The sequence below is a fragment of the Ovis aries genome, chromosome X, assembly GCF_016772045.2.
Source record: "Ovis aries strain OAR_USU_Benz2616 breed Rambouillet chromosome X, ARS-UI_Ramb_v3.0, whole genome shotgun sequence".
Classification (NCBI taxonomy): Eukaryota; Metazoa; Chordata; class Mammalia; order Artiodactyla; family Bovidae; genus Ovis; species Ovis aries.
In genome coordinates this window covers 84845839-84868005 of record NC_056080.1, presented here as the reverse complement: position 1 = coordinate 84868005, position 22167 = coordinate 84845839, and the positions used below count along the sequence as shown (strand labels likewise).

At 44.9% G+C, this 22167-nt stretch overlaps 2 protein-coding genes across 15 annotated transcripts in view; both read left to right on the top strand.

The window, feature by feature from the left end:
- Nucleotides 1–5144, top strand: part of MTM1 (myotubularin 1) — a 90281-nt gene extending 85137 nt beyond the window's left edge. For 4 of the 8 annotated variants that reach the window (XM_060407485.1, XM_042241600.2, XM_015104996.4 and 1 more), the window contains one exon: nucleotides 3452–5144. In XM_060407485.1, the coding sequence (XP_060263468.1) occupies nucleotides 3452–3616 (165 nt within the window). In that variant the 3' untranslated portion in view covers nucleotides 3617–5144. Of the gene's footprint in view, nucleotides 1–3448 lie in introns of all 8 variants that reach the window. The other 4 variants (XM_042241598.2, XM_015104995.4, XM_042241597.2 and 1 more) reach the window with 1 other exon arrangement.
- Nucleotides 5145–10950: 5806 nt separating this feature from the next.
- MTMR1 (myotubularin related protein 1) overlaps nucleotides 10951–22167 on the top strand; it is a 61048-nt gene continuing 49831 nt past the window's right edge. For 6 of the 7 annotated variants that reach the window (XM_027963143.3, XM_042242017.2, XM_027963147.3 and 3 more), the window contains exons 1-2: nucleotides 10951–11247; nucleotides 17022–17127. In XM_027963143.3, the coding sequence (XP_027818944.2) occupies nucleotides 11081–11247; nucleotides 17022–17127 (273 nt within the window). In that variant the 5' untranslated portion in view covers nucleotides 10951–11080. The remainder of the gene's footprint in view (nucleotides 11248–17021; nucleotides 17128–22167) is intronic. The other variant, XM_042242019.2, reaches the window with a different exon arrangement.

Here is a 22167-nt window from a genome sequence, read left to right as displayed (position 1 = left end):
TCGAGGTGTGGGATTTACAGTCACTTCACTATGAATTTCATTTCTCGCTGTTCTGTCCTGTGATATGCTGTCACAAATGGACTCTTTCCTTCTATTATATCCCTAAATTGGTTCTCTTTGTCTCTAGGCTAATGACTGCTAGACATCTTTTGTACCCACTACCAGACTGAATGATCTTTTTATTTCTAATAGTTTTCTAACTCCATAGCCTTGTCCATCATTGACAAAAATGATTGTTTTACCTCTCATTTCTTTTTCTTGTCTTGCTGGTACAATAACAAATAGATTCTAGTAGTCATATGGAAAAGAGAAGTTTTAATAGCCAAGAGCATTTTGGAGAAGAGTGTTGAGGAAACCCTTGCCCCGCCACATGTCAGGAGTTATTTGAAGCAGAACAGAACCCAGAAACAGAGACCGGAGATGTGGAGGCTGGGGAGGGGGAAGAATGGACCATTGATGGTAAATGTTTAGTGGTCTATGGTCCTGGCACAGCAAACGGAGTGCACATGGAGTCCTCTTCTACAAACCTGCTGCTCCTACCAGCTTCTGCATCTCAGTGCTTGGCAGCTCCATCCTACACGCCCTGGCCAGAAACCTGAATGTCATCCTTTTCTCCCACTTTAAAAACCAGCCTTATTGAGGTATAATTGATTCATAATAATCTGCACATGTTCAAAGTGTGCAGTGCGGTAGGTGTTCATATGTGTCTGTACACGTGAGACTCTGACCACATTAGAGGTCGTGCACACACCCATCCCCAGCAAACACTCCTGTCCCTGTAGGTGAGCTTCCATTTACCACACAGTCATCCTCGCCCTCCCTGCTCTCTCGCCACTTGTGCCAGGCTGTCAGGAGAACTTGCAGGGCTTCCAGCCTCCTCACTGATGCCTCTTTCTCACACACCCTGCTCTGGCCACGCTGGGCTCCTTGCTCGGCCTTGAGACCCTCAGCCATCTGCCTGGCCACCTCCCTTCCCTCCCCGCAGCCCCCCCAAGAGTCGCCTTGTCAAGGTGCCTCACCCCGACCACCCCAATAAGAGTGTCATCCACCCCCATGTGTCCCTGTCCCTCCCGCCATGCTTTACTTTTCCACATCCTGTGGACCTCCCAGGGTCATCATTGTTTCTGCTGTTTGTCTCCCCCTGCTGGAAGAGAAACACCACAGAAGTGGACGTTTGGGCCTCCTTTAGGTGGCGCTAGTGGTAAAGAACCCACCTGGGAATGCAGGAGACATAAGAAACCTGGGTTTGATCCCTGGGTCAGGAAGATGCTCTGGAGGAGGGCATGGCAACCTACTCCAGTATTCTTGCCTGGAGAATCCCATGGACAGAGGAGCCTGGTGGGCTGTACAGTCCCTGGGGTCACAAAGAGTCAGACACGACTGAGCACGCACATTCACTGCTGAATCCTGAGCCCCTGGAGCAGTGTCCAGCTCTCAGTGGAGCATATACAGAGAAAAACAGGCAAAGGATATCAAGGGGCGGTACACAGCACTTACTGGGCATCAGTCACTCTACACGCATTCCTGTTCAAACAGAGCCATACAGTGAAAAGAACAGGGGCTCACAGGAAGGAAGGGGCTCGGAGGGAAGAGGAGACTTCTCCAAACCCTGCCCCTTTGTAAGCAGAATGCTGAGAGCATCAGTCAGGTCTTGGCAGGCTGTAGTAGGTTGAATGGGGGCCCCCGAAACACACATCCACTTGGAACCTGTGAATGTGACCTTGGAAAAAGGTGCACTTGAGTTCAGAATATCAAGATGAGATCCTCCTATATTTATTCAGGCCCTAAATCCGAGGATAGGTGTCCTCATAAGAGAAAAGAGAGGAAGGTTTGAAAGCCAGACAGATACACGAGATGAGGCTGTGTAAAAACAGAATGATTGCATTGCTGCGGCCATAAGCCAAGGAAGCCTGGAGCTGCCAGCAGCTGGTAGAGGCAATGAAGTCTCCTCCCCTAGAGTCTGGCAGCCACAGGAAATGAATACAGTCTTAGCTCCTGCTGTCTTCTCTGATGCAAGTCCCAAAGAGCACTACAAGTCAGATCTAGGGTGTAGCCTTCTTCATCAGCATAGTGTCTTCATGGCTTCCTCATTGGTACTTGCAGCTTCAGCACGCAGCTTGAAGTGAAAGTGAAAGTTGCTCAGTCGTGTCCAACTCTTTGCAACCCCGCGGACTATACAGTCCATGGAATTCTCCAGGCCAGAATACTGGAGTGGGTAGCCTTTCTCTTCTCCAGGGTATCTTCCCAACCTAGGGATCGAACCCAGGCCTCCCACATTGCAGGCTGATTCTTTACCAGCTGAGCCACCAGGGAAGCCCAAGAATATTGGAGTGGGTAGCCTATCCCTTCTCCAGGGGATCTTCCCGACCCAGGAGTCAAACTGGGGTCTCCTATATTGCAGGCGGATTCTTTACCAACTGAGCTATAATGCAGTGGAAAGCAGGATAGTTCTAGAAGCCACTAGCCATAAAGAAAGGCACTTCAGTAGACTTTTGGCAGACTGGAGATTCACACTAGGCGGCCCCTTGGGGCCAGTGTTCTCTGCTATACATTAATATGGACAGTAGAATGTTAAAAGTTGTGTTAGGGCACAGTGATACAAACTAAACCTACCATGAGATACCAAGTTATACTCATCAAATTGGCAAAAACTATTTCTTTTACATTGCCAAGCACTGGTGACCAGGAACCGCCAGGCACCACTAGCGAGACGGTAAGATTATCTCCTCCCCTCAGAGAACAGTCGGACTGCATGTGGTCAAGTGGAACCGCTCATACTGTCCTCTTCAGCAGTTCCTTCCCCACCCACCAGAACAATTCATTCAGGTAACATTCATATACTTGCCTGAGGAGACGTGATGGCCCAGCATCACATGTAATACTGGTGATGCTATCCCCCTGTGGGGGATGGATAGAACAGCCGTGGTTTATGTATTCCATGGAACTCAACTGAGATCCAGTTCAGAAACATAGTGGCAGATCAAAATGTAGATTGAGAACTAGAGAAAACTGTTGAGGTCCAGTTTTACCAAGTAGAAAAGAATGTTGTATTTTGTTTCTGGATACTCACTTAGAGAAAAAGGGTTGCAAGTCTGCACAGGAAGGAAGCCTGCACCCCAGCCTGAGAAGGGTTGTTGCCTCTCAGAGTGCAGCGGGGACAAGTGACACAGCAGCCCGGACCTATGCCTGGATAGATGCATTTTAAAAAGATGGTGACACATGTGTGTGGAACTGTGTGTGTGAGTTATTTCTTGGTGGCAGATAGCTGGATATCTTTTTATTATCACGAATCTTTGTGCGTTTCCCTATTTGCAAATTGTGCAGTATTGAAGGAAATGATGTCTATTAACCCCCAATGACAGGATTTGTTCAGAAAGCAGCAGCTGCAGCAGATGGGGGGCACAGCAGATGGGGGGCAGAAAGCACTCACATCTTTCCTTCTGTCCAGCAGCCAAACCCAGTGGAGCAGCGTTACATGGAACTCTTGGCCCTACGCGATGAGTACATCAAGCGCCTTGACGAATTGCAGCTTGCCAACTCTGCCAAGCTTTCTGATCCCTCGGCCTCACCTTCTAGCCCTTCACAAATGATGCCCCATGTTCAGACTCACTTCTAATAAAGAAAAAAGCAGACTTTTCATTTGGGGCCTCTGTACAAAGTAGGTTAAACTATTTGCCTCCATTTAGAACTTGAACTAACATAATCTTAAACTCTTGAATATGTGCCTTCTAGAATACATATTGCAAGAAAACTACAGTGTCTACACGGCAATCGGAAGAAAGGAGCCCAGATGGGGTTTTGGAAAATCCTGATACCTTCCAAAAGTGGTTTTCGAAAGATAATATTTAAATCATATTTACCTCTTCAACCTCTTCAGAAATATTATGTGTACAATATGTACTTTGTGGGCCTCATTGGAACAACGACATTTTTAACTAAAGGGGGAAAATGTATGTTTATGAGATGGATTTTCCTCAGACTGCTTATAATAGTTGCTTTGGGTGATCTAAAATGAACCTAAATGTGAAAGATGTGTGTTCCTGCCAAAACCAAATTGAGCTCAGCTTCCGAGGCATGATCCAAAAACAAGGTGTTTAAATAATTGCCAAATTTCACACCATCATATGTGTGATGACTTGAGAAATAGCTGTGTAGATGAGTTTTCCATTATTTTGAAATTTTGGAATATGAAGTATTTTCCCCTAATTTCCAAGAGAAGCATATTTTTATATTAAAAAAAAAAGATAGGGCCCAGTTAAATATGATTTGATTATTTTTAACATTGCCACTTCTGTTTCCTAAGTTCTTTCGTGAGCTTGCCTAGAATTCTGACCTGTTTTCAGGTGGTGGAAAGCCCTTCTCTAGCACTGTTTGAAGATGTTGGATGCATTATGCTGCTTACGTGAATGTTTTCGCAAATGTTGCTCTAGTCAAACTAGCTTATCTGCCAAAGTGTCGGGTTGACCATCTTGGATGTGTGAGCTGTCCCTAGAGCAGCAGCCTCTGAAATAAAAGCCGCAGATGTACATTTGTTGAGCGTATTCTTGAAAGTATGGTGTTTATGAATTTCAATGGTGTTTGACACCCTTTCCCACCCAGGAGTGCATAAAAACTGGTTCTACAGATTTTTACTTGAAGTACCCAGCGGTTTGCTTTTTCAGGTTTTTTTTCTTTTTTTGTAGCATTAAATGCAATTTCAAATGCAGTTCTATTTGATATTTGAACTAATTCATTTAGTCAGTATATTTGTAAAAGTTAAGGCTAGAATTAAAAAGCAATTAATGTGTTTTACAATGATTTGTAAAGGTCTATTTATAGCTAATATGGTTTTGTTTTCAATGAATTAAGAGAGATTAAATATATCTTTGTAAATTATTTTATGTCATAGCTTAATGGTTTACCAAATAAGACATCTCAAATGCAGTAGTTTAAATGTATAAATTTTGTATGTATAAGAAGTTTTATTAGAACAGTTTCTTGCTTTTTGTAAACGCTGTAAATATTTCATAAATTAACAAAGTGTCACTCCATAAAAAGAAAAAAAAAGCTAATACTAATAGCTGAAAGGATTTTGTGAAATTTCATGACAACTGTTTCATGGCAATAATGACTAAAGACCTGCTGTAATAAATATATTAACTAAACATTGCACTCTATTCCCAGGGCTGTAACTTTGTAGTGTATGTGTCTTAAATGTGCATGTTGCCCATCTTATTTGCTTTTCCTGAATCTATTTCACATGCTCTTTATCTTACTAGCAACCTTGTATAGGGCTGTCCCCAAATCCCAACAATATTGGAAATTTAAGTACATTAACAATGCAGATTTTAAGCCACAAGTGCCTTTATTTTGGGCTTCCCTGGTGGCTCAGACAGTAAAGAATCTGCCTGCAATGCAGGAGACCTGGGTTCGATCCCTGTGTTGGGAAGATCCCCTGGAGGAGGGCATGGCAACCCACTCCAGTATTCTTGCCTAGTGAATCCCCATGGACAGAGGAGCCTGACAGGCTCCATGGGGTCACAAAGAGTTGGGCACAACTGAGCAACTAAGCACAGCACAACACAATGACCTGTGTTTTTTTAAATTTATTTTGTTAAGTATAGTTGATTTACAATGTTGTATTAATTTCTTCTGTATGGCAAAGTGATTCAGTTATACATATATATTTTTCCTATTCTTTTGCATTATGGTGTAGTATGGATATTGAATATAGTTTACTGTGCTATACAATAGGACCTTGTTGTTTATCCCTTCTATACATAGCAGTTTGCATCTGCAAATCCCAAACTCCCACTCCCATCTCTCCCCCACTCCCCTGCCCCTTGGCCACCACAAGTCTGTTCTCTGTGTCAAACCACAGCTGTCTTTATTAACATAAGGATAGCTTTCACAAAAGTGCTGGGTTGCAGAGACGTGAGACTGTAGACTCTGGATGGAGAATGTAGCAGTTGATATTAAGGGAGATTGAGAGACTGAAATAAGTCATACTCAAAGTCTCTTTAGGTAAGAAATATGAAAATTCTTCAGATGCTGCCAACTGGAAATTGTTTATGTATGCATGTGCTAAGAATACTAAATAGTTATAATAGTTCACTTACCATTTAAAAAAATCTGAATAGGACTCTTAAAAGAGTAAGTATCTCACTTAAAACTATGAGTAGGTTTACTCATAGAACTCTGCAGGTTCTTCTTCAGGCACAGCTGTGTTTCACCCTCACTGTGCCTTCACGGCCATCAGTGTTCTCTTGTCCCTGTTGTTCAGCCGAGGAGAGCACCGTGGATGCAGGGCTTCACCCACGTGCCCAAAGTTCCAGAACACTGAAACAGATGTATGCAGGCACCAAACTGAGTGCTACCTCTCTTGGATTCCCACTGAATAGCTTTAGCTCTGCCTTCTGGAATGAAATAGAATAAACTCTTCTGGGGCAGACCTTCAAGTAATTGGAATCATACATATTTTTGATAATACAACAGGTTTTATCTAACTATAGTCATGGTATTTCTGATTTATTTGTGATAAGACAGCAAAGCTCCTCCTCATGCATTTGGGATAGAATGATACTCAAAAGTTGGAAAATCCATTGACCAATATTTCCTTACTTGCAGTCCTCTCTACAGAATGCAGCTGTCACTCATGTGCACAGCTCATGTGGCTTTTGGGAGCTTTAGGCAAAGGTGTGTGTGTGTGTGCTAAATCACTTCAGTTGTGTCTGATTCTGTGCGATCCCATGGACTGTAGCTCACCAGGCTCCTCTGTCCATGGAATTCTCCAGGCAAGAATACTGAAGTGGGTAGCCATTTCCTTCTCCAGGGGAATCTTCCTGACCCAGGGATCAAACCCATGTCTCTTACATCTCCTACGTTGGCAGGTGGATTCTTTACCACTAGGGCCATCTGGTAGGACTGTTATAAAGGGAATGTTCTTAAAATACAGGGATTTATTAGAGTATATACACCTAGGACTAGAGGATATAGTTACTGATGGCTATTAAAGTAAATTCTGGGGACACTCAAAGGAAAGAAATGTATGCAGCAAATAAGAACATGAGGATTAGTACATTCAAGGGAAAACCTAATGGTTGAAATAGACTGCAGTTGAATTCTTTTAGGTTTACAGAATCTCTAAAGCATACTGCTGGACAGAATACCAATTTTTGAAATAAGAGTCTGATACTCTGACACTTATTGGTAGATTTATAACTTAGTTTATAAAGTCTGCTCTTTGCACAGCGCAATCTCCCTGCACGCTCCTGGTCAAAATGTTTAGATATGACCATTAAGATGTAGCAGTTTGTTTTCCTAGTAGCTGCAGACAACATGGCTTATTCCTTTACAATGGTCATTATGTATGTGCTTTCGAAATGGACTATTCCACAGTGCAGCCCACATAAATTACAAAAGAAGGTTGTTCATCTCATTTCGGGTGCTTTATGTCACAAACATGTATTAGTAAGAACCCAGGTCAGGCCATGTGGGGACCTGGGTTTCCGTCTGGGCTGTGGACCTGCTTCTTGGATAGAAGATGTGAGGTCCTACCAGCCCCCAGATGCCATGGATCTGGAGGCCTGCAAGGAGGCCTTAGTGTCCATCTGCTCAGTGAGGATAGGGACTGCTCATGCTAGAAGATTCCTTACAAGGCACATAGCCCTTTTCAGAAACACACTTTCATCACCTAGCACATACAATATTTATGGCACAGGAGGGCATTGGCCCCATGTATTAGCTTCCCATTTCCACTGTGAGAAATCACCACAAACTTAGTGGTGATTTATTATCTTCCACACGCATTTCTTCTCTTACAGTTCTGGAGGTCAGAGGGCTGAAGTTAGCCTCCCTGGCCTAAAGTCAAGGTGTCAGCAGGGCTGTGTTCCTCTGGCCGCTCTAGGGGAGAGTCCTTGCCTTGCCTCTTCCAGCCTCTAGTGGCCACCTTCCTCCGGCAACTAATGCCCAGTGCCTTCAAATCTCTCAACTCTGACTCTTCTGCCTCACTTGTTGACATGTAAAGGACCCCAGTGGTTTTATTAGGCCTCTCTGGATGACCTAGGCTGCTCTTCCCACCTCAGAGTCAGAGAATCGGCAATCTTCATGCCCCCTTGCTGCGTAAGGTAACATGGACAAGGTTCTAGGTATTAGGAAGCTGTGATACTGCTACACAGCCCAGTCCCTGGTGGCAGGTGGCAGGTGGGTCTGCAAGCCTTGAGAGGTCAGACACACTCTACTGTTACTAGGTCCACAGTGATTCACAATTGGGTAAATGAGTAGCTCAATTCATTTAGTTACATTGTAGGCAAAATTTAGACTTTGGGTTGCCTCTGACTTTATTCCCTATTTCTATCCTCGTCTCTCCAACTCCCTTGGCCCCTGAATGGGAGAAAGGGAGCTAAGTATCAGTGGCATATGTGCCAAACTCGGTACTATCTAGCCTCCCCACAACATAAAATTGATAGGGTTGGTTTTTAAGGGTTTTTAAAAAAATCATTTTAGAGATGCGACAGAGAACCAGAAGTGTGTGTGTGTGTGTTTTTTAAGACAATATTTTATTTTTTGGCTGCACCACACAGCATGCAGGATCTTAGTTCCGCATGCAGGATCTTAGTTCCGCAACCAGGGATTGAACCCATGGCCCTTGCAGTGGAAGCACGGAGTCTTAGCCATTGGACCACCAGGAAAGTCCAAGACAATATTTTAGATAGTATTTATCAACAAATACTGTTTCCTATGACCCAGACCTGTGTCAGCTGACCTTTGTTGGGAAACAAAAATGAATAAAACAGTGGCCTCCTTCCAGGAATGTCTGGCCTAGTGGAAAGACAGTCCAGTTAACTGGTAATTCCCAGGCAGGGTGCAACCTGCTTCAATAGAGGCAGATGGAGGGGAGTGGCTTTGGGGCCAAGATAGGGGATCAAGGAGGAATTTCTTGGGAATGCAGTCAAGAACCAAGTCTTCTTAGTTAAGTAGGAGTTTGGTCATATCTCATCAGGGAAATGTACATTTGAACCTCAGTGATACCACCCCACACCCATGTGTTGGCAAAACTTTGAAAAGTCTGGCAATCCCAAGCACTGACCAGATGGGCCAATAGGAACTCTCATAGACTGCTTTGAAGATGATTGGCATTATCTGGTAAATATTAATATCTAGTAACACACTTTTGTCCTAGGCTTCTTTAGGAACTCTCAAAAATAACTTTAAAAATAAAATGAACACACAGTATAAAAAAAGCAAAGATAGAAAGCCCTCAGTGGGAACCAACAGAAACAACAGACATCAGGAGAGGACCTGTCAGGCTGCAGATCACTCAGGTAGTCAGGTACAAGCAGTGGTGTGCTGAATGGATTCCTCTTTGGCCTGATTCTCCTTGAAGAGTATGAGACTTAGGATATGTTTAAAATGTCACCATTTTCTTCCTGACAAAGCTCAGAGCAGATAGGGTAGGATGCCCATACCTCCTTTTAACAAAGTACTGGACTGAAAGTGGGTGTCTTAGCTCAGGCTGCCATAACAAAATACCAGATACTGGGTGCCTTAAACAACGAGCACTTATTTTCTTACAGTTCTGGAGCCTGGAAAGTCCCAAGATCAAGATTCTGGCAAGGTTGAGATAATTGGGACAGCTTTTTTCCTGGCTTTCAGAGAGCTGCCTTCATGCTATGTTCTCAAATGGCCTTTCCTCAGTGCGTCCTTGCAGGGAGAGTCCAAGCTCTCTGGCATCTTTCCTTAGAAAGGCACAATCCAAACATTTTAGGGCACCAGCCTTATGACCTAATCACCTCCCAAAGGCCTCATCTCCAAATACCTCAATACCAGTTTGATGGTTAGGGCTTCAACATATAAATGGTGGAGGTAGGGGGAGAGACAAACATTCCATCTGTAATACTTAAGCATTTTATTTAATAATTTTGGAAAATCAGAAGCCAGCAAGAGGTGGGTCTCCAGTATATCTGGAAATCTGCCCTTCCTTCCTCCTAACTCTTCTCACCCTGCCACCCTTTCACCCAAGTCTCATCCACTCTTGGGTTGTTAGGGTTTCAAGCATCACATTCTCACAGTTCAGTTGGAAGTTATCAATGTGAGAGGGCAAGATGGGTTTGGGATGGGAACTAATAACTCCCTGTCTACAGGTCTACCTTTTATCAGAATGCAAACTATTGCCTTTATATTTCACTGGCCAGAGTTTGGTCAGAAGTCATACCCAGGACAATCACAGGCAAGGGGCAGTAGCCATCATTCCCACCTCCAACTAAATCAGGGGTGGGTAACGGGCTGTGAGCCCATTCGATATGCAAACCCTAATAGAATGGTCAGGAAAATAAATATAAAGCAGGAATTAAATATCCTAAATGCCTTTATCATCAGATTTGGACTTGATTTCCGCAAGCGGTGATTTAGCCGACAGAAGTTACACGTTGCTGATAATATAAACTAAGGGCGGATGTTCCGAGGGCGGCATCAGAACACTTGGTTGCCCTACAGATGGCGGGGAGGTGGCTTTGTGGGTGCGTGAAAGGGCGGCTAAGAACGGAGTGAGGGGAGGTTGCTAAAATGTATGGGATTGCTCGGGGTTGGAGATGTCAAGAGCAGGGAGGCCCACGGGCGTTGGGGCTTCTCCCACCGCAAAACTTTTCTAAGGAAGGAAAACTGATGGAAAACGAATTGTACTGAATACTAGAATTACTTTAAACTTTTTTTCTTCTTTAACCCTGCATCTAGGAGTTTCCCGAGCAAAGCGCGTTCTGCCTAAGTCGTGGGTCGATTTCGACCCCGAGTGGCTTGGGACGTGTCCAGGTCGCCCGGGCCTCACCCCGCCGGCTGGCGGGCCGGTGGCCCAGGTGGGGCTCTGGCGGGGCTGGGGGTAGGGGGCTGGGGACCAGGCTCCGGGTCGCGCACCGCCCTCCCCGCCCCCCACCCCCACGCGCGCGGCCTTGTGGGTAACGCCGGGCGCCAGGTGACAGCTAATGGCGGCGGCCGTCTGAGCCGGGCGGGCGGCAGATCGGGGCCGCCGGAGGCGCGCTGCCGGACTTTCCGGGGCGCCGCTCCCCTCCCGATTGCGGCTTCCCCGCGGCGGCGGGCTCGACGCGCCATGGACAGGGCGGCGGCAGCGGCGGCGGCGGCGGCGGCGGCGGCGGCGGCGGGCTGCGAGAGCGGCGGGGGCCTGGGCCTGGGACCGGCGGGCGGCAGGAGGCCCCCTCGGGTCGCGGGGGGTCCCGCCGTCGGCTCCCGGCAGCCCAGCGTGGAGACTCTGGACAGGTAAGCGGGGCCCTGCCGCCCCCACCACGCCCCGACTCCCGAGGGCCCCGCGCGAGGCCCGGCCGCCCCTTCCCCGCTCGCCGGCCTGAAGCCGAGCCGGGGAGTCCGCCTCCCGTCTCCCCTTCCCTGTCCCCTCCCTGTCCCCTCCGGAGCCCCGCGAACCCCTGCCTGGTCGCTGGTCTCGCACCTGGCTCGTTTTCACAGCTCGCGGAAGCTTCCCCGCACCTCGAGGGGCTTCGCAGCTGTCAAACCGCGGCCCAGGCCGCCTCCCACTGCACCTGGGAGCCGCCTCGGCGGCCGATACCCCGGCCACAAATCGTTGGGAGGCATTTTCATCACGGCGCCCTCTTTTTCGCATGACCTTGCCTCGAGTGATCTCAAGATCCAAATCCCGCCGCCGCTGCTTGGGGGCTTTGACGTGGGGATTGTGAGGGGGTACTGGGGGGTGGAACCCCGTGGGTGTCGGAGCTGGTACAGATGGAGGCAAAGATACCCTCATTTCGATGGAAAACTTCCAAACTGCTCCTGATGCAAGAACACATCAGCGTTTACTTTCAGTTCCTCACACTTTGAAGGGACCAGTTCATTGTTTTCACAAACACGTAAGGCCACTGCCTGAGAACTAAGCCCACAGGCAGAGAACTAAGATCAAGCAGTTAGAAGCATAAACCGACCAGATCTAAGTGGGAGGGCCACCCTGACCCTCTGAGGACAAGAGTTTGGTGATCCCATCTCCTGGAGTATGTAGCTTTCCCTCATTTTGGGCATTTCACTGACACTAGAGTGAGTTAAGGCATCCCGGTCCTAAAGCCCCTAGGACAGTTTTAGATGTTGGTTCCTGCCTTAGTCACTCCAGTGAGATAAACTTTGGGGAGTTTCCAAAGGCATAGGAACAACAAGAAACACTCCCTTTGTGTAATTACAGTATGTTTTAATAAAGTCATTACCCAAGTGGTCAGCTTCTCTGAAAACTAATCACAGCTAAGATAGTGGGCGGAATGGTCAGGGTTGCACTATCTGTAGATACTCTATGATGTATGAGTGCTTGGAGAATTAGAGAGTAATGGCAGACGGCTTTTGCACTCTGGCTTAACATCTAGTGGAGAATACAAATAAAACAGCCATTGAAACCAAATGTGATAAGTGCCAGGGTGGAGGTGTGCTTGGAATCGCTCTGGATGACATGTGCATGGGAATCATCTGAGAAGCTATTTAAGAACTCCAGGTGGCCAGACCCCACTTCTGAGGCTTCTCATTCAGGAGATTTGGGTGAGGCCTAGGTGTTAAAATTTTTCAAAAAGGGCTCTACCACCTCAGTTGTGATCCACTGCACTATGGTACCCAGAGGTAGGGTATTCACTTCATTTTTAGTGGTAGGGACGGACAGGGTGCACTGTTTGGCCACTGGAGTGAAACGTGTGTCATATCCTGGCTGGATGCTAGATGTGGGGAATGGGTAGTAAAGGCCTGTAGGAAGGCAGGGGCTAGATCCTGATGGGGCCTGTGTGCCTTCCAAGGAGCCATGCCTTTGTCTTCTGGGCCAGTGCTTCTCCACACAGCTCTGTAGAGCCTGAGTCAGAATCACCTCTAGTGCTTGATTCAAATACAGACTCTTGGGTCCCACCCTAAATCTGATCCACCACCTCCTGGGTAGAGCCTGAAATTCTGCATTTTTAATAACCACCCTAGCTACAAGTAGACTGGAATCTGTGGTCTCTTTGGCTCCAGATGGTACAGAGTACTGGTTGGGCCAGTGAGATTATCAGTAGTATGCTTCTGCAACTCACACTGGTGTCCTGGTTTGGAAAAGGAATTATATGGTCACCTAGTTACGGAGGCCACAAGAGGAGTTTCATCAGGGGAGCTACAGGGTGGCCTCTGCATTTGAGAACAAGTGCCATGCAGTAGTGTTGTGAAGGGACTGGAGGCAGGGTGGTCTCATTGAGTTAGGTTAAGTAGGTTCTGGAAATGCTCCTCTCTCAGTCATTTATTCTGTGAATATGAGAACCTGCTCTGTGTCTGGCACTGTGCTAGGCCTGAGGATATAGCTAGGAACACGCACACACAAATCCCTGCCCTCGTGGGTCACCATTAGTGGGAGAGAGAAACCAAAGACCAAATCACATGTGTTCTGTGTTAGATGGTGATAGGTGTGGGGGGACAAGAGTCATCCGGGAGGGATAGAAGTGGCTGGGGTGTGCACTCTGGGCAGTGCTGGGAGTGTGGTGTAGGGTGGTCAGGGAAGGCCTTTCGGAGAGAAGTGGCATTTCAGTAGTGCCCCTGAAGAGGGGCCTAGTCATGCGCATAGCTGGGTGACAGCACTCTAGGCTGAAGCCTGTGTCACCAGCACAGAGGATGCTGGGGAGACGCAGCAGAGGACAAAGTCAGGTCACAGGGGCCACAGACGGTGGAGTGGGTGGCGTGGAGCAGAGGAGGGACAACACCTGGTGTAGATTTCAGTAAGGTCTCCATGGCTGCTGTGCGGATGACAGACCGGAAGGGGAAGGAGTTGAATCAGAGAGTCTAGCAGGTGGGAGGCTGTTGCAGTCGTCAGAATGAGAGAGGATGGTGGCTTCGAGTGGAGCCGCGGGCTGGAGGAAAGGAGAAGTGGTCAAGCTTAACATATCATCTGAAGGACATCTGCAGGGTAGAGCCAGCAGGGTTTGCTGCAGGGTGGCAATTGTCTAGGAGAAGGGGAGAATTGAGGACAGTTCCAGTGTCTTTAGCTTGTGGAAGATGGTGTGGCCGAGATGGAGAAGCCTCTAAGTGGAACAGGGTTAGGAAGTTAGCAGGCACTCACCCTGGATAGAACAGCAATGAGATGTCAGTTGGATGTCCCAGAGCAAATATCAAAGAGGCAGTTGGTTTGTTTAGGCCTGGAGTTCAGAGGTGGTGTCTGGTTTGGAGACCTGAATTTGGGAGTCACTGGCATAGAGGTGGAGCTTAAATTCATGAGGCAGGAGAACCCGGACAAATGATGGGTGTCTCTCTCTGGAAAAGGGAGTTGGAATAGGAGTGGGCAAGGTGCCTTCTCATGATACTTAGCAGGTAAGAGTGACAAGACTTGAGCATTCAGATGTGAGAGTGAAAAGGAGTATGGGCCCCAAGGTAAATGTCAGCCCTGGAGTCTGAGGTCCCTGGGTGAGGTTCTGCTTTTCCCTGGCTTAGGAAACATGAGGGTGGAGGAACAGGTTGCAGGCTGGGTGACTGAGACTAGTTTAGACACGTGGAGCTGGCAGGGGTTCTGGGACTGACTAGTGGAGCTGTCCCATGGGATCCTGGGCCTCTGGATCAAGAGCATCCAGGCTGGAGAAGCAAAGCTGGGGACCCCCAGGCTGCAGCTGGCTATTGTCACCAGGAGCGTGCAGGGAGATTACGCTGTGCAAAGAGCAGAGACAGGAGAGGAAACATGGCCTTCTCAGTCCTGTCCTTGTGCCCAGAGTAGACCCTGGCTCTGCAGGTGTGGCTCAGCCGTGGACTGTGGGCCCTCCTCTCTCTTCTGAATACTGTACTTCTCTAAATGCTGACAAAGCTGTGGGCCTGCGAAAGGATGTGGTTTGCTCAAGCTGGTGACAGAAACAGGACCCGGATCCAGGCCTCCTGTCTACCAGTCCACCATACCACACTGTTAATAACTCTGTTGGCCAGGATGCTTTTGGTTGCAGGGATAAAAACCACAAATCATTCTAGTTCCGGCTGGGAAGGAAATTTCTTGGCTCCATCACTGCTGCGGACAGGGGGAAAGATGGCCACGGGCATGTTACAGCCAGAATTGCAAGCACTGTGGTTGGGGCTCCCCATTCTCTGTTTTTGTTTTTGTTTTTTTCCTTGTCTTACTCTTTATCTCTGTGGGTTCCTCAAGGTGGTGGGGTGGGAGTGGCCTTCAGTAGCACTGAGGCTGGGAACACCTCTGATCCAATGGGAAAGCTTGGGATTGGCCTGGCGACCTGGGTTAGTCCCCTCCAAGTGGGGGCGGGAAGGGAGTGTCCCCTTCCTTCTCCTGCTGATGAAATGGGGAGGGGCAATTTCCTACAGTTCTCAGAGGCATCCTTATCAGAAGGAAGGAGAGAGGATGCTTGGCAGAGGGTAACAGCAGCCCTCCCACCCCCGTGGTGGGTGAACAGGCAGGTTCCTACTGTTAGATTTGCTATCAGGAGTGGGTGCTGACGGAAAAAAGTGTAGTATGCCAAGAGAAGTATGATAGAACTAGGCAATAAAGGTGACTTAGCCTTTAAAAGGAAACCAATCTCCCTCCTTTCCCCCTCCTCCTTTCTCTTAAGTTATTAAATGTGGGAAATAGGCTCTTAGAGTATGATAGGAATGTCTGCCCATTCAGTGAATATTCTGACTTATATTTCCAGCCCCGCAGACAACCATTATGCATTACATTTTTAGATTTGATTATAATAAATGCCTATATTTTTTTATTATCTTTTTCTGGGCTGTCTTGGTCAGAGAATATAATTTAGATCACTGGTAGAGCATGCCAAGTGTCTTTATTTTACTATTTAGGTGATTTTACACACTGCCTAGGGATTCCAGATTTTTCTGTCCTTCCAATACACAAGTGTGGATTTCATTAGTGATGAGATTTTCAAAGGTCTGAAACATTCTTCGCAGTGAAAGCTACCTGTGAGATAAACTCTCATAAGTATCTTATGCCCTTTAACTTGATTTCTTCTGTGCTTTCGTGAGTTGAGAGAGGAGCCTGGCCTCTGGAGGCCATTTTTAATTCCCTCAGTGCCTAGATTGCTGACATGGTCCTTTAAGTCAGGTGAGAAGAGCCTGACCACTTACCAACCACGGGACCTTGGTCAAACACTAGAGCCTTAGTTTTCTCCTCTGTAGGGTGGGTCACTGTGAGGCTCGGGTGAGGCCATGTGCAGAAATGTGTTGGACACTTGAGAGCAGCCTGCAAGTGGGAGATGCCGTCTTCTCTGCATTGTTGTGTTCTTGTATAAGGCAGTGGCGGGCATCTGTGGCACTGGCCTGGGTTTTTGCCCTCTGGCTCCATGAGTTGGTCATTACTGGTGGTATTGCATCCTGGAAGGACAGCCCCAGTGGAGCTGGAGGCAGGCCTACCACTTTCTGATGGGCCTTGTCACTTCTGCACCTCAATTTTCTCATCTCAAACCTGTCGGCTCGTCCCTGTTCTGCCTTCTTATCACTTGTGGTTGTCAGACTCTGATATAATAATGGACTGGTAGAGCCTTTTGTAAGTTGTCAAAGCACTTACAGAAATGTAAGGTTGCATTATTACTACACATAGGACATAACTTCTCTAATCTGTTCTTTCTAAAATCCTGCAATCAGCTTTGTTCCATTAACAGTCAATTTGATTCATTTGAAATTAATCTCATTTTATAGATTTAAAGCTACCAACATGAAATTGATTGCACTTGTGAAGAGCATATGCTGTAAGATAAATATTTCATTTTAGAATTAATTTTCTACTTACACTGAGAATATTCACTCTGTATAGTTATAACTGAGTAATATTTCATTAAAGGCTAGAAAATAACATGCTTAACTGTCTGAGGTCTAGAATCTTAACCTTAAAATAAATTAGTTGGTTTATTTCAAATCACCTTGGAACCTACTCTTACTTCCTAGTTGTCAGTCGGTATTTCAGTTCTTATAGTAAATGTAAAGGTAACCAAATAGCCTAATTGAAGTTCGTTTTCGAAAAAAGAAGTGTACATATATCCCTAGTCCGTGCTCATTTTTCTCAGAGCCTATGTCTTAAAATATTTTAATTGCACTATTTCTTTTAGTCCTACAGGATCACATGTTGAATGGTGTAAACAGCTTATAGCTGCTACAATTTCTAGTCAGATTTCAGGTTCAGTGACATCAGAAAATGTATCCAGAGATTACAAGGTAAGCAGAATTGAGTCCTTAATTCATTTTCAATATACTGAGTAGGCAAGAAGCTTTGCAAATTTAATTCAAATAAGACTTTGGCCCCCTGATGCTCACTGGCCATTTGCTTGGGAACAAGGGTGAAATGTCCTCTGTTGTTAGATCTGAACTTTAGAAGAGACATTTTTACCAGGATCAAGTATATGTGATCATAGTTTCATAACCAAGAGGAAAAGTTGACTTGATTATGATCATTCTTTTGAAAATCCAGTTCCACTTTATTATCTTATTATATATTTTATTATGTATTACATTTTTAGATTTGATTATAATAAATGCCTATATTTTTATTAGTATTCTGAATTTCAGAAAACATCTGATAGGATTTCTCTAACTTCACAGTTTGTTTCTGTATTTATATACTACCTGTAGGTTTTCCACATTAATATGTGATACTGGAATGCAAAAAAAAAAAAAAACTTGTAAAATCTCAAGAATATTGTATGGGCAGCCTCATTTTTTAGTCTTTATTGAATTGAGAAATCTCTTCTTGTTTATTTTAAAAGTTGGATTCCCTGCTTATTCTAAAGTTAAGAGTGATAAATTCCTTGCTCCTTGTCAGCAGAGACTGGGGCTTTTTCTCACCACTGCTCCCTCAGCACGATCCTGGAACATAACAGGTGCTCCATAAATTTTTGTTGAATCAATTAACAAATAAAATGCTTGTGTGCTCCATCTTTATTAAGGCTAAAGACTAACTTTGTTTTAATGTCAAGAAACTATTAACAGGTACATTCAGTGAAACCATGTTTAATTTCAGTAGTAGAGTTTGCTTGAATTGAGGTTTCAGTTTATTATAGTCATTTTTGCCCACTGGTAAGAGAGAATAGATTTTCACAAGTATGGACGAATTATGTTTTAGTACCCTGAGTCAACAGCTCTCAAAATCATGGCCCTTGCCAGGGATCAAATCTTACAAGCAGTTCAAGAGCTGTGATAACGATCTTAAGTCATTCTTAATAGCTGTCCTTGTTGAAGGGCTCTCACCTCACTTCCTCTTTAGCTTGCCCTGTAACAAGTGCAGAAACTGACTCCAGGGGATGTGTAATTGAGATTTGGCTATGGTGTTTGACTTGCTTCATCCAAGCCACCGGATACTATCGATTATGCCTCCCAGAGGAAGGCGTGGCTGTGGCTGAATAGAGATTGGATAATATGCCCAGCCGAAAGAGTGGCAGTATAGTTCTGGATAGGCTTCCCTGCTGTCTGGTTTTTGTGTTTGCCCACGTAGGAGCAGCTGGGGCTCCTGTTCCACAAGAGCTGGTGCGCAGATAATGCTGTTTCCAGGTAGGAGAAGTGTTTGCTGCGTCACCTGTGTCTGAGTGGCTGGGCACTGGACAGCTGCTGACCCACCGGTCCCAGGTGCCCTCCTGCCCCCACCATAGCTGAGACACTGCCCCACTAGTGAGAGGCTCCAGTACCCTACTAGCAGAGAATGGCTCTCGGACCTTGGATTGATTTTTCTTTACGGACAGTTATGAGTTACCTGTAATGTTTTCATTTATTGTTGAATAGTTGTTAGTGCTATGTGGGTTCTAGAAAAGAATGGTGACCATGTGATAGCTATCTAACCTCTACATGAATAGATAAGACTGAATCTATACTCTAACATGAAGCAACTAAAGTTTTTTTTTTTTTAATTTTAGTCTATTTACGAATTTTGTATAGCAGAATTAGCTCATGTTGGAATGGTTTAACAGATGGTATTCAGAGAAAAAGAATGCTTTTCCATGTTTTGGGGCTGCATTTTAAGTACACACATTGGACACGGCTAAAATTTTATGCATGCATTGGAGAAGGAAATGGCAACCCACTGCAGTATTCTTGCCTAGAGAATCCCATGGACAGAGGAGCCTGGTGGGCTGCATCCATAGGGTCACACAGAGTTGGACACGGCTGAAGCAACTTAGCATGCATGCATGCATTGGAGAAGGAAATGGCAACCCACTGCAGTATTCTTGCCTAGAGAATCCCAGGGACAGAGGAGCCTGGTGGGCTGCCGTCTATGGGGTCACACAGAGTCGGACACGACTGAAGCGACTTAACAGCAGCAGCAGCATTGTGAGAGAATTTTTTTTTTTTTTATCACTGTCTGTTAGATTCGTCCTGCAGCCAAGTCTGCAAATTTGGTGTCACGTTAATAATCCAGGAGTTATTGTGTTTTCTTTAAGAAGAGAGTTCTTTTAAATAATAAAAGCATAAAATGTTTCTAAACCACAGATAATTTTACCTGCTGTGTATAAAGTAGTTCTTGAAATCAGAGTATCCCAAACAGGCCTTTGGGACACCTCTGGCATGGGAGCTGTGCCTGGCATTGGCCCTGAGGCCTAGATACAATTCCTTGAGGATTTAGCATGCAGTCATCAGTCAATAATAATACCTGAGATTATGTATTGTGCAAATATCTTATTTGAAACAGGCACTCAATTTGGGGGTTAGTTTATTATAGATTAGACTCAATGTCGGTAGTGAAATGGGAGCAGATGTTTTTCTGGAACAGAGCCCTTGCATCTTGATTTGGAATGCTGATTGTGTTCTCAGTTGTAGCTGCTGAGAGCATCCTCACCCTTGTAAGCCTTCTAGCCGATGTAGGGCTCTCTGGTTTTGTCATAGTTTTTTTTTTTTTGACATCTCATCCATTTAATTCTTAAGACAACCCAGTGAGATGGCATTTATTATAATCATCGCTTAACAGGTGAGGAAAGCAAGGCTCAGAAAGATTAAGTGACTCAGTTCTGTGGTGGCTCAGATGGTAAAGAATCTGCCTTCAATGCAGGAGACTGGGTTTGATCCCTGGGTCGGGACAATCCCCTGGAGAAGGAAATGGCACCCTACTCCAGTATTCTTGCCTGGGAAATCCCCTGGACAGAGGAGCCTGGTGCAAAGAATCAGACATGACTAAGCAATAACACTAGTATCATGCAGTTAGACTTGGGATTTGAACCCAAGTCATCCTATTGAAAAGCTAGAGTGATTTTAAGAATTTTGTTCTGCCTTCCTGTTCACTGTTTTTCAAAATGTGGCCCTTGGGTGTTCCCTGGGATGCCTGCAGAAATGCAGCTTCCATGGTCTGCATCCCATTTAGTGAATCAGAATCTCTGAGGGCAGGGAAGAGTGGATCTTATGTATTTCTTGTGTACAATAAATTGTGAAAAGTTTGGCTTCCCTAGGTTTGTATCTATTGAAATCGATGATGATACCATACATTTCTGGTATATTCCCACAAACCTGAATAATTAGCACTCATGTTAGATTTTAAAGTACAGTTGCTTTATTATTTTCCCATATCATAAATTGACAGCTTAGGGTCAGATCACCCAAGGTGATCAGATCACCCAAGAATAACACTGGTGTCACATGAAAAGAGTTAAGATGATATGCACATGAACATATTTTAACAGTTATATAATTATTTTAATGTGTAGTAGAAAAACTGGCACATCAGACTTGTGATTTAATAGATGGATGTTATTGCTTAAAGCCAGGCAAAATATGAAAAAATAGTGGACTTAAAGTCAACATAAATACTAATATTAGTACAGGTGACATACAGGTATAGCAAACTAGACTTGTACAGGTGGTAATAAGATACCAGAAGTTTGGAAAACATTGTCCCTGTTGAAAGAGTAGATAGCTATTATGTGAATTATGGATTAACTAAATTAATAAATGTATGCCTTAATACCAAGTCATCTTGAAGATTTACCTGATAATTAAGACTACTAGAAGAAATGTAATAAAATGTCTTCTTTGCCTACCCTACTACTAACTCAGTTGCTTCCATTTTTAACAGGCTAAGAAAGAGTACAAATCTCTCTCTTGAATTTGTCAAAACATTTAAGAACAAGATCTGAATGTAATGTTCCAAAGATTAGATGAAAAAAATACAGTCATAAATTGTAATGAAACATTTTTAGGAACTGTCAGCAGAAGTGACAAAGTTGATGAGCTTCCATTGTTTGCAAAGCAGAACTAGGCCAAGAGGGAACATGGTGGAGCCATACAGACTGTACTGGTTAGCTTTGTAACCTTGTATAACCTCTGAGTATCACTTTCCTTTTGTGTAAAGATGAGAGTTTGGATTAGATTTAAAGTCTCAAAATTCCTTTCTTTCTAGAACATTCTTCAATTTTGTTTTGTCCAAAAGGATTTGATTCTGGCCAGCCTTCAGGAAATTAGGACACCATAGTTTTAATGTGATCGTCCTCTTTCCTCTGGCTCCAACATCACCATCACCACCATCATCATCACCCCTCTGTCCCTCCTGTTTCTCCTACTCTCATCACCGCACACACAGTAGCTAGATCTCTTCTTTAAATATTCTGAACAAAAAGGAGAAAATGGAGAGGGTCTTGTACTAAATTTAATCATTTAGTAGGTTAGTACAGTGACTAAATTCTGGATCCTAAACAAAAATTTCCAGAAGGGCTTTGGAGGGAAGTGGGATGCAGTGTGTGGGGAAGGCTTTATTATGCTTGAGTTTGATCTTAGTTAATACTTCTTAAATTGAGTACAAGTCTAGAAAGAGGGAAGTTTGAGCATGATCATTTTGAATCCATGGGCATAATCCACTGTTGATAGCTTGGCCTCATGATCTGTTTATTAAATCAGAGTTTGCAAACACAGATGTCTACAGGGGAGAGCTAACAAGCTAAACAGACATGGGTGAGATCTGTAGAGAACTGGAGACTGCAGTGTGTCCCCTTAGAAACAATTTAATTATAAAAACAACCGTGCTCCTGCCTGTTTGAGCAACAGGCCTCCAGTTTGTAATCACTATAATGGCAGAGTACTGTCCTATCTCTCAGGATTACTTGTAGGTAGAATTATTTCTTAAAAATATCAAGGTTTGGGCTTCTGCTTCTGGAAAGATGGAGCAGATGTACTTTTTCTTATTTTGCACTCTCAGTATAAATAAATACCCTGGACATGATCTATAAGATAAACAAAATAACGCCCTGAAAGGTAGAAGAAGGTAGACTGGTTAGGGACCTCAGG